Source organism: Eschrichtius robustus, chromosome 10 (genome assembly GCF_028021215.1).
Source record: "Eschrichtius robustus isolate mEscRob2 chromosome 10, mEscRob2.pri, whole genome shotgun sequence".
Classification (NCBI taxonomy): domain Eukaryota; kingdom Metazoa; phylum Chordata; class Mammalia; order Artiodactyla; family Eschrichtiidae; genus Eschrichtius; species Eschrichtius robustus.
In genome coordinates, this window is record NC_090833.1 from 49,018,712 (window position 1) to 49,031,153 (window position 12,442).

The 12,442-nt window shown below is 41.5% G+C and overlaps 1 protein-coding gene across 18 annotated transcripts in view; it reads left to right on the top strand.

Annotated features, from left to right (window-relative positions):
* Positions 1-12,442, top strand: part of TRPM3 (transient receptor potential cation channel subfamily M member 3) — an 829,755-nt gene that overhangs the window by 725,741 nt on the left and 91,572 nt on the right. For 14 of the 18 annotated variants that reach the window (XM_068553750.1, XM_068553755.1, XM_068553753.1 and 11 more), the window contains 2 exons: positions 6,755-6,855; positions 8,249-8,383. In XM_068553750.1, coding sequence (XP_068409851.1) covers positions 6,755-6,855; positions 8,249-8,383 — 236 coding nt within the window. The remainder of the gene's footprint in view (positions 1-6,754; positions 6,856-8,248; positions 8,384-12,442) is intronic. The other 4 variants (XM_068553752.1, XM_068553757.1, XM_068553762.1 and 1 more) reach the window with 1 other exon arrangement.

Here is a 12,442-nt window from a genome sequence, read left to right on the forward strand (position 1 = left end):
AGGAGGAAAAAGAGTGAAGGTAAAGTTGGTAGGCTTTTTGCCCATTATTATATCTATGCCTTTTGCCTAAGGAACATAATTTAAGACACAATTCAAGTATTAGTAAAAAGAAATATAAGCATATTTGACAGCACAGAGTAAAACACTAAAAATACAATCTTATATTCTAAAATTGAATGGTGGCGGAAAGGGAGAAAGAGTACATGCACTTAATTTTATCATGATTGCAATAGAAAACTAATTAATGCTTGCTGTCTAGAGAAACATAATTAGGAGCCCACCCCAGACCAACTGAATCAGGATCACCATTTAAACAAGATCCCCAGGTAAATGATATGCACATTAAAGTTTGAGAATTGGTACCATAACAAATTACCACAAACTTAGTGGCTTAAAATAACAAAAATTTACTCATAATTCTGGAGACCAGAAGTCTAAAATTAAGGTGTTAGCCGGCTTATATTCCTTCTAGAGGCTTCAGAGGAGAATCATGTCCTTGCCGTTTTCAGCTTCCAGAGGCTGCCTACATTCCTTGACTTGTGGCTCTTACCTTGCATCAATCCACCCTGTTGCTTTCATTTTCACATGTCCTACTACTACTTTGATCCCCCTATGTTCCTCTTCTAAGGACTCTTGTGATTACATTGCATTTGGCCCATCAGGTAATCCAGGACAATCTCCCCATTTCAAAATCTTAATTACAGCAACAAAATTTTTCTGCCATATAAAGTAACAGCTTCACTGGTTCCCAGGATCAGGACATTGACATCTTAGAGAGATGGGGGCATCACTCAGCCTACCACAAACTCCATTTGTTCAAGTCTCCCTCATCCTTCCCCATCTCTCAGAAAATTCTACTTCCTCCTTAAAGTTGCTCTGACTTAACTGACAGGAAGTGCTCTAGACTTATTTGTGTAGCTTCTACAGAACTTACCACTTTGTTCTTTGATACAGTGATTTGTATACTTGTCATATCTCTCCTTTTATTCCATTCCACCTCCATTCTTATTAGATCACACTTTCCTTGAGGGAAGAGTTAGGAGACATGCTTCCATTCCCGTACTCTGCTGACAGTACACACACTGTTTTCATCAAGGACTTCTTAATTGCCAAATCCAGTGCACACTTTTGGGTTCATTTATTCATTCAGCAAATAGTTATTAAACACCTATTATGTGCCAAGCACTGTTTTGGACTCTAAGAATACAACAGTGAATAAAGAAGACTCAGTCCCTGACCTCTTGCAGTTTACATTCTGGTGAAGGAAATAAGTAATAAACTAATAGATGCATAAGCTGGTGCTCAGTAATGAGAAGAGTTGTAAAGAAGGAAGACCAGTCTTTTCACTTGCTCTTTTTGCAGAATTTGCCCTATTGACCACACCCTCTTTCTTGAGAACCTCTCTTTCCATAGTTTAGGACACCATGATCTCCAGTTCTCTTCCTATCTCTCTGTTTTTGTGTGTGTGTGTGGTTTCTTTCTAAAGATTTGCTTTACTTTCATACTTTTTAAGTATTGGTTTTTCACTTACCCATCTTCTGCTCTCTTCTTCTTGTCACCTTCATGCTAATGTTTCCCAAATCTGTTTCTCCAGGCCTGACCCCTCCCCTGCCCCAGACCTCAATATCTAGTGGCCTCTGGTCATTCCCACCTGGACATACCACAGGCATTTAAGCTCAACATCTTAAAGAATGAAATTTTTCTGTCCCCAAATGCTTGTTTTATCTTGCATTGCCAATCTCAGTTGGGTTCCCAAGCTGGAGACAGGGGATCACATTTGACTTCTTTTTCTCTCTTGCTCCCCACTTTAAATCTCACCCAAGGCTATCAACTTTGCTTTCTAAATATCCCTCCATCCAAGCTGCTTCTTCAGGTGCTCATTTTCCCTTTCCTAGAATGCTGCAGAACTTTCCTAACTGCTTCTCCAGTGTACTGCTCTTCCAATCCATCCTTCACACTGCTCTAGTGATTTTCCTAAGTCATAAATCTGACTGCGTTGTTTCTGAGACAGAGTCCTCCAGTGGTTTCCTCATGACTTCAGGAAAAAACAAAACTCCTCCACATCATTTATAAGTCTTTCTATTCTAGCTTCATCTCTCTCTGCTTCTAACTCACACTATACCCCAAGCACTGAATCTTCAATGTCTTCCCATGAATTTTCCAAATTCACTGAGTTATTTAACTCCCCAATCTTTGCATATATGATTCCCTTTGCTAGAACACTTTTCTTCCTCTCATTTGTCTAGTGAACTAATCCCATAAAACCAAGTGTGGCCATTACTTATGCAGGGAAGATTACCTGCAGAAAGAGGAAATAATAAAACCATATTTTAATGTCTTATACCTACTTGTTTTCATTTCTACGTCAGGACCTTTGCACTTGATGTTTCCTCTTCCCAGAATGTTTTCCCCCCACTTCTTCACACGATGGCTTTTTCTAATCATTTAGGTCTCGGTTCAAGTGTTACTCTCGGGGGGGGTCTCCTGTTCACTCATTTTAACAGAGCAGCTCCACCACCCTGATCATTATCAGTACCATCCTTAGACCTTTGCTTTCAAGGGCCTTCTCCATGGCCACCTGGGATCCCACACCAGCTAGGGCTGTAGTACCATATGCTGGGGAGGGCAGGGACTGAGCTGACACGAGGACCTGCATAGACCCCAGACCCATTTCAATAATTCAGGGCATTTTTGAAACTTCTGTTTCCCACACGGGATCAACCAGATGCCCCAAAGTATTCCCAGACTTGTGCTATGAGGTTATCCAATGGCTCCATGTCCAGCCTTGGTTTCAGGAGGGCAGCCTGGCCAGCAGATCACTCCAGCTGACTGGCACAATACTTTTGTCCTGGGATCATATGAAATGGGTTGCCAGAATGTTGCTGCCACTTTGATTTGGAATGACTCAAATTTTTTATATAGACACAGGTCCCATATATCCTGGGAATGACACTGCTCCTTCATAGCACTTACACGTTCTGAAAGTATACTGTTTATTAATTCATTTATTCATTTATTTTCTGAGTGCCACTCCTCCACTAGTAGAAGTAAGTAGTAAGCTATGTGAAGAGTGACCTTAGCTATCTTGTTCACCACCAGACATTCAGTGCTGAAACAGTTCCTGGCACCGAAGGTATTCAATAAATATCTATTGAGCAAATAAATGAATGATTGCATGAAATAGTGTATTTAATTACAGACCTCTCTCCTTCTCTAGAATGTAAGCTCTCAAAAGACAAAGGATTTTGTCTTATTCACCTTGGTCTTCATACTGGCATAGTGCCTGCCATATGAGAAGGCATGAGGTCAATATCTTTGAATGCATACATAAATAAATAAATGAGTGAATGAATGACCATATAATATCTAGACTCGAGGTTCTTAACCTTGTCTTCACAATTCTAATGTGTAAATGAGGTTAAGAACCTCTAGTTCTTAAAAGCTGTTAAGAATCTCTAGTTCTTAAAAGCTGTTAAGAAACTTCTAAAACTGCAGTGCTCAGGACCAGTTAAATCAGAGTCTCTGAGGATACATCCCAGGCATGAGTATATTTTAAACTTTCCAGGAAATTTCAGTGTTCCACCACAGTTGAGAATAGGGTGACCAGCCATCCAGGTTTGTGCAGGACTGAGGGGTCTCCCAGGATTCAGAAATTTCACTGCTAACACTGTGACTATACCAGGCAAACTAGGATGGTTGGTTACCCTAGTTGAGAACCACTGATTCGAACTGTCACCCAGCACCAATCTTGAGTGATATATTTTCAATTTTTGAAAAGTCAAGACTCATTAGTTTCGTGCTTTCATTTGACACTTACCTAATTACATTCAGGCAGTTCACATTGACCTCAATGACTGCTTTCTGCTATGTGTTCTTGTTCAGATTTGTGTGGCTACTATTGACTTGGGTGACATACAAATTTGTGGCATACAAATGGCAAAGGGAATGATTAAACCATTACAGCAGGTCAGCAAGGACCAATAGGGCAGCTAAGCTTCCTTAGCTGGAAGTTAGCCTAAAGTGCTACCTTTCCAAATGCAACTCCAGTGAGCCTTCACTTTTCATTCTCCTTCAAAATGTTGACAGTACATTCTGACACGTTCCTATTTATCACTTATGTACGTCAGTTACCCTGGTATGAGCTTGCAGTCCCTGCTGTTATCTGAGGAGACAAGAAATACTTTTCTTAATGGAAAACTCCCTATGTAAACTGAATTAATATTTATCATTCCAATTAATTTAATTCCTAATTAATTTACTACAAGTATGTGATTTATACTGAACCCATCAATATCTGGACACCAGAATCAGAAATGCTCTTTGACCTATGAAGGGAACATAGCACCACAGCTCTCTAGGGCCTTGTTATTCAAAGGGTGGCCCTAGATCATCAGCCTCAGCATTACCTGGGAGCTTGTTAGAAATACAGAAACTCAGGTCCCACCCCAGATGTACTGAATCAGAATCTTTGGAGGTGGGGCCCAAGAATCTGTGTTTTAAAAAGCTCTCCAGATTATTCTTATGCATGCTCAAATTTGAGAAGGGGTCATCTAGAGAACACTTCACTTACCTAATTCTTCACATCATTATCTCAAAGCCCAGAGAGAAGAGGTAAGGGTAAGCAGAGGAAAGAAACATGTGGCACAGTGGTCCCCAAACTCTGCTGCACATTGAAAACACCTGGAGATCTTAAAAACTATCTGCGCCTGGCTTGCCACCCAAGGCACCGTGATACAATTGGTTTGAGGTGCAACCTGGGCACAGGGCTATTTTAAAAGCTTCCCAGGTGATTCTAATTTACAGCAGAGATTGGGAATCACTGATACAGCGGCCATATCCCCAGCTCCTTGCTTTGGGCTTCCACTGATGAAGAACCCAGAGGAATGGGCAGCATCAGCATTTTCTGTCCCTCCTTCCTTCACAAACATCAGAATCAGCAGGGACAAAGTGAAGGGAAAACTCTCTGAGTCTGAATCTCACCTCTGACATAATGAATGCTTATTCTGTTTACCCTCTGTTAGTAGCTGTTCGATCTTTAACCTCTCTGGACCTCAGTATCGTCTGTCAAATGGAGACAGTAAGACCAAATTCCCAGGGTTATTTGAGACATTACATATGATAACATGTGGATGTGCCTAATACTTTGCCATTCGAAAACATCTGATGCAGGAAAGAGTGTCCTCTCTTTATCCTGCTCCCCTGGCGGTGGGACATCCAGCAGCATGAAGTCTGGCAAATATTTAGGGATGTCTCTTGCTCAGTACATCAAGGATATTGATGAATTGAAATAACCCTGTTCACGTGTGAGTTCATTTGTATAATCCCATTTCAGTCTCACATCTCAGCTTGGTAAACAGGATAACTTTTATTGTCCCCATTTTACAGATGATAAAACAGTGGCTTAGAGAGGTCCAGTGCCACACAGCAGTGAAATGGCAGACTCAGATCCTCTGACTGTAGCCCTTTTTTCTCTTCATTCTCAATCTCACATCCCGCTGCTTGGCAGGTTGCATTTATGGACAGGATACATTGATTTAGACCAGCTCTGTCCCAGTAAACCCGTCTCTGTGTTGATGGAACTGTTCTGTACTTGCACTGTCCAATTCAAAGGCCACCAGCCACGTGCGACTATTGAGCACTTGAAATGTGGCTACTATGAGTGAGGAATTAAAGTTTTAATTTAATTTTAATAGTTTAGATTTAAATAGACAGTGCAGATCTAGCGACAGAGTCTGGAGAATAATGGGAAACTGAAAAATTGTTCAGTGGTTTCTATTCACAAATCGAAGTAAACCTCAGCCATTTGTTTGCCTTTCTCTTAAAAGATCCTCTTAACTCTTTTTCAATAGAGTGTTAAAGCTGGCTCACTTTTTTTTTTAATTAATTAATTTATTTATTTATTTATTTATGGCTGTGTTGGGTCTTCGTTTCTGTGCAAGGGCTTTCTCCAGTTGCGGCAAGCGGGGGCCACTCCTCATCGCGGTCTCTCTTGTTGCAGAGCACAGGCTCCAGACGCGCAGGCTAAGTAGTTGTGGCTCACGGGCCCAGCTGCTCCGCGGCGTGTGGGATCCTCCCAGACCAGGGCTCGAACCCGTGTCCCCTGCATTGGCAGGCGGACTCTCAACCACTGCGCCACCAGGGAAGCCCCCTGGCTCACTTTCTTGACAAGGGCACCATCACCATGCAATATATAATTCAAATGATGCCTTGAAACCAGTGATTGGCCAGCAGAAACAAAATGTGTTGTAGAGCAGGCTTCTCAAACTTCAACATGTATAGGAATCACCTGGGATCTCGTTGACATCCGGATTCTGATTTAGTAGGTCTGGGGCGCGGGCCTGGGATCCTGCCTTTCTAATAAGTGCCCGGGTGATGCTGCTGCTGCTGCCCTGTGAACCACACCTTGACTAGCAGAGCTGTAGAGCAGCAGTCGGGTTAATATTGTCTCCCTTCACTCCTGGGGGCGTTTGGCAATGTCTGGAGATATGTTTGATTGTCATGGCTTGGTGGGGGAGGTGCTATTGGCAGCTACTGGGTCCTGAGATGCTGCTAAATATTCTACAATATGTAGGACATGATAATTATCCTGCTCAAAATGGCAATAGGGCCAAGTGTGAGAACCCCTGCTGTACAGCCAAGTCTGCTCTCCAGGAAGAGGGGGTGGATGGGAGAGCGATGGAGTGGGTCTTCTTGGTATAATAACTGAGTGCTGTTTTCTCTCTCTCATTCTTCTCTCCTACTTATCCACACACAGGAGCCAATGCCTCGGCCCCAGACCAACTGAGCTTAGCTTTAGCCTGGAACAGAGTCGACATCGCCCGCAGCCAGATCTTTATTTATGGGCAACAGTGGCCGGTAGAGTATATGTCGTCACCCCTGAAAAGCCCACTTGCTTGGGCAAGGGTATTTGTTTAAGGAAACTCTGAGAGCGGCTCAGGAAAGCGCTGCTTTTTCTTTAGGGTAGAAACGTTCCTTTGTAACTGCCCTCATTCTCAGCTCCCTTTCTTCTATTTAGGAAAACACTGTCATCTGGTGGAAGATATGACAAAGCCCAGCTCCAAATGTTCCAAACATTTCCATCTCTCTGAGTGGCCTTTGATAGCAATGTTTAGCTGCAACTAATGCCATTTCTTTATATGCCTGAAAAAATATATATAAGACAAAATTGTGTTAATTAAAACTAAAGAAGGAGCAGAGTTAGCAGTTTGTTTCTGGTTGTCCCGGAGGTTTCTGCTGCCATGTGGTGGCACCCCATGCTGGTGTGGGGCTGGGTCGCACCTGAGTATACAGAATTAGCAGGCTTCCACGTGCCGGTGCCATCTGGTCCTGGAGGCTGAGCACAGGTCCTCCCTGAACCCAAGAACAATACAGAGGCAACCAAAGCTTTATATAACTGTTCTTGGTTTGTTTCCGTCAACTGGCTCTACCAAAAATAAAAACTTGGAAATTGGCCATTGGGTAGTGTATGCTTGTATGCCCAGGAGGCAGCCAACAGTCTGGGATTTGATTTCTGTGCCTGGAATCAGTGCAGGACACCCTTCATGTACAGGTCTTTTTTAACCCTTCCTCTGCCCCGGAGAGCTTCTGCCTAGGATTGAAACCCTGGCTTCATTTAGTGCAAATGAATTGCTAGTGTGGAAAGATTTGTCAAGGAGTCTGGACACTGGGAAATTTTTGTGAAAGAAATTAAATAAAACCCTAGTAAACAGACCAAATGACCTAAATAGTTATTGGGCCTCCGTGTAGAAATGGGCGAGGTGGAGACAAGGTAGTATCACTTAACTAAAAAAAAAAAGAGCAGCCTTCTTTCTGGTCTGTTTACTAGGATCCCTCCTCTCAGGTCAGCCAGGAGTCCAATTTAGAGCCTAAGGAAGATGACAATGAAGACAGTAAAGTACTCACTTTGGAACTTCACTGGTTTTGTAGAAGTATGGTCAGAGAGTTGGAAGAGGGAAAGCCTTTTAAACCCGTGCACCTTCTCAGAATCTAGAACAAAAAAAGAGATTCAAGGAAGAAATGGCTTTTGGAACTAGAGATCCTTGTGTTCTGTTTGCAAAGACAAGCCCCAAAACACAGGAGAGAGTGTGACTGTCCCAAAAGTGGGGTTGGGAAACTCTTGCTAGCATGTTCTTGGAGGTGCTGAAGGTTTACCAGATGTCAAAGGCATCCATTTCTAAACTATTCAGGAGAATGCCAGAGAACTACATCCTTAGACCCTGGGTCAGACTAACTCTGACTTGATTTGCAGGTGGGGTCTCTGGAGCAAGCCATGTTGGATGCCCTAGTTCTGGACAGAGTGGATTTTGTGAAATTGCTCATAGAGAATGGAGTAAGCATGCACCGTTTTCTCACCATCTCCAGACTAGAGGAATTGTACAATACGGTAGGACCAAGCTAAGGCACATTTTATTTTCTCTACTTTTTTTGTTTGTTTGTTTTACCTTCTCCTGCCCCCCACATGTCTGTGAGTCCCTGCCCTCCCCTCCAAATGCATGGATCATTTTCCACAAATGCTCCCTTAGACCTGTACAGACAACAAACACCAAGTCACCAAGAATCCACTTGTTTTAACTGCTCAGTTGTCAGCATCTAAGAAGCAGAAAGTTACATGATCACCAAAAGTTAATGTTCTCAGGTTCTTACACAAAAGCATATGGCTCTGGAAATTAGAACACACTTTATTCTGTAAGCCCAGAGGGTGTTTGAGGCAATCAGCAGAGGAGGATTGATTTAACTCCAAGCATCAAAGGAGGCCCGATTAACTATCCTGCACCATCTTGTTATCCTCAGAGCTATGAAGTTCATTCATTCCACTATAATAGGATAAAATGTAAAAACCTCTTGTTTGGAGTTACCCAGAAAGATTTGTTTTGTTTTGTTTTATAATGATTTGTTAATTCATTCACTAGGGATACCAAGAAGTAATCAAAAGAAAACCTACTGTTTATGAAGTTGTTGAGAGTATCCAGTGAGCTCTGAGCTGATACTCACTAAAATACAATACATCAGCTCTGAGCTGATACTCACTAAAATACAATGAAGTTTAAAGAGTAGATATTGTTTTCCCCATTTTACAGATGAGGAAACTGAGGCCAAGAAGAGAATTGGCTTATTCAAGATCACAAAATTTCTAAGTAAAGACAGAAGCCAGTACTGAACCAAAGCTTCTTTCTCAGAGACTGTTTTTCCCCTCATTTGTCACAGTGCCTCTTTGTCCCACCACCCACAGCACTAATGAGATGGAGCTTGTTGACCTGTCCCCAGCCAGTGATAGGTATTAGCTGGTGCCACCCTGGCTCTGTAACATTCCCACTGCTGGAAGTAGAAAACAAGTTAGCGGAATGACCCCACGTTTCTGTTTTCTCTGCAGATTTTTCTCAGTTCCACATACTAAGACTTTCAGTAACAATACGCCAGAATGGCAGAGTGGGAGACCCAGCCTCTATCCGCCCCCCCAACAAAGATCAACAATTAGACAGCTATCCACAGACAAAGACAGCTCTAGGAGAGCTCAAGAGTTCAATTAAGAAACTTCAGCAAAACAGTGGAACAAAAAATATCTGAAAATAACCACACAAAAAGGAGAGGAAGAACAGCTTCATTGTGTCTGTATCACCCTGTCCCCTGAGGCCAGCACAGCTCTGTGCCAAGAGGAAGCTCCTCAGCTAGAAATAGTTCCCCTCACTGGAAAAGAGAGAGCCAGTGAGCCTTTCAGGGCACTGCACAAAGGACACACTTCGGTTTCACCCCGCCCAGAGACCTGCAAAGCTGAGACATACTGTGATAGCTAGGAACACAGTATCAGCCAGGCTGAAGGCTGAGTAACCATGGTTCCCAGAGACCTGCTCTGCAGAGGACCCCGGCATTTTTCACCAGTGAAGAAACCAATAACCAGCACAGCTGCCACAGACCCCTGCAGATTTCACTGGCTTTTGCTCTACAGATATTTGCGTTCATAGACACCAGTCACCCAAGCCCCTCACCACTCCCTCTCCCCTCACCCCTGCTGGTGCCTGGGGTCCACACCAGCAGCCAGCCCAGGCCTCTGTGGCTACACGATTGCAAGAACCCAGCCTAGAGCCCCATGGCTGACCTCCACTGCTGTGCACACTCTGAAAGCTAGCACCTCTGGCTGTGCACCTGTACACTGCTGGCCTGACACACACCGCCACTGCTGCGGAAATGCAAGACCCTAGAACTGCAAGACCCTGCAGCTACATGAGTACACTCCATCAGCCAAGGCTGCATGTGGACCAATAGCAAGTAAGGAGATTGAATCAGGAATCAAAAACCTCCCAACAAAGAAAAGCCCAGGACCAGATGGCTTCACAGGTGAATTCTACCAAACATTTAAAGAATTAACTCCAATTCTTTTCCAATTCTTCAAAAAAAATTGAAGAGGAGGGAATGTTCCCAAACTTATTTTAGGAGGCCAGCATTACCATAATAGCAAAGCCAGATAAGGACACTGCAAGAAAAGAAAACTACAGGTCAATATTCCTGATGAATATAGATGCAAAAATTCTCAACAAAATACTAGCAAACCAAATTGAAGCACATTAAAAAGATGGTATACCATGATCAAGTGGGAGTCTTCCTAGATGCAAGGATGGTTCAACATATGCAAATTAATAAATGTGATACATCACATTAATAGAATGAAAGACAAAAATCATATGATCATCTCAGTGGATGCAGAAAATATATGTGACAAAATTCAACATCCTTTCACGGTAAAAACTCTCAACAAATTGAGTATAACAGTAACACACCTCAATGTAATAAAGGCCATATATGACAAACCCACAGCTAACATCATCTCAGTGGTGAAAGATTGAAAGCTTTCCCTCTGCGATCAGGAACGAGAAAATTGTGCCCACTCTTACCACTCCTATTCAACATGGTACTGGAAGTCGTAGCCAGAGAAATTAGGCCAAAAAAAAAAGGAGGAAAAGAAATAAAAATTTTTCATCCAAATTGAAAAGGAAGAAAGAAAATTGTCTCTGTTTGCTGACAACAGCATCTTGTATACAGAAAATCCTAAAGACTCCACCAAAAAATCTATTAGAACTAATAAATTCAGTAAGTTTCAGTATACAGAGGCAACATACAAAAATCAATTGCATTTATGTATGCTAACAATGAATTATCTGAAAAAGAAATAAAGAAAACAATTCCATTTACAACAGCACCAAAAACAATAAAATACTTAGGAATAAACTTAAAAGATCTTTGAGATCCTAAAAGATCTTTCAAAGAAGTGAAAGATCTTTGACCATATATCAAAAACTATGACATTGATAAAAGAAATTGAAGAAGGCACAAATAAATGGAAAGATATCTCATGTTCATGAACTGGAAGTGTTAATATTGTTAAAATGTTCATGCTACCCAAAACCATCTATAGCTTCAATGCAATTCTGATGGCATTTTTCACAGAAATAGAAAAAAACATTCCTACAATTTGCATGGAACCACAAAAGACCCTGAATAACCAAAGAAGTCATGAGAAAGAAGAACAAAGGTGGAGACATCACACTTCTTGATTTCAAACTATATCACAAAGATACAGTAATCGAAATAGTATGGTATCAGCATAAAAACAGACACATAGACCAATGGAACAGAATCAAGAGCCCAGCAATAAACTCATGCATATACAGTTAACTAATATTAGACAAGGGAACAAAATATAGGAAACAATATGGAGGTTCCTCCAAAAAATTGGGGCCGAGGGGCGGGGGAAATGGGGAGATGTTGGCCAGAGGATACAAACTTTCAGTTATAAGATGAATATGTTTCAGGGATCTAATGTACAGCATTGTGACTGTAGTTAACAGTACTATATTGTATACTTGCAAGTTACTATGAGATCAGAGCTTTAATGTTCTCACCATAACAACAACAAAATGATTATTAAGTGAGGTGAAGGATATGTTAACTAACCTTATTATGGTAGACATTTCACAATATATACGAGCATAAAATCATCACATTGTACACCTTAAACTTACACAATGTTACATGTCAATTTTATCTCAATAAAACTGGGGAAAAAATAATAATGGGGTTTTCAGTAAAATAAATAAATGAAAACACAGAGTTGAATGACCTTCATATAAATTAGAGAATCAAGGGAGTAGAGTGATTTATTCCAATGATTGGAAAGAAGTAAGTAGGAAAGTTATAGATCAAGAAAGGCCAATAGATTTCATCACTCCAGTCAAGTCTAATCAACATTCCCTAGAGTACTCTCTTGAAAAGGATTATGGAACAGTGAATGGCCTCAGTGATAAGAATTGCTAACATTTTCTAAGCACTATTTTAATAGTTTTATAAACATTTCATCATTTAATCCTCACAACAGCCCTACCAGATAAGTGGTAGTATTATCCTCATTTTATAGATAATAAGACTGAGTCACGGTTAAGCAGCTTGCCCA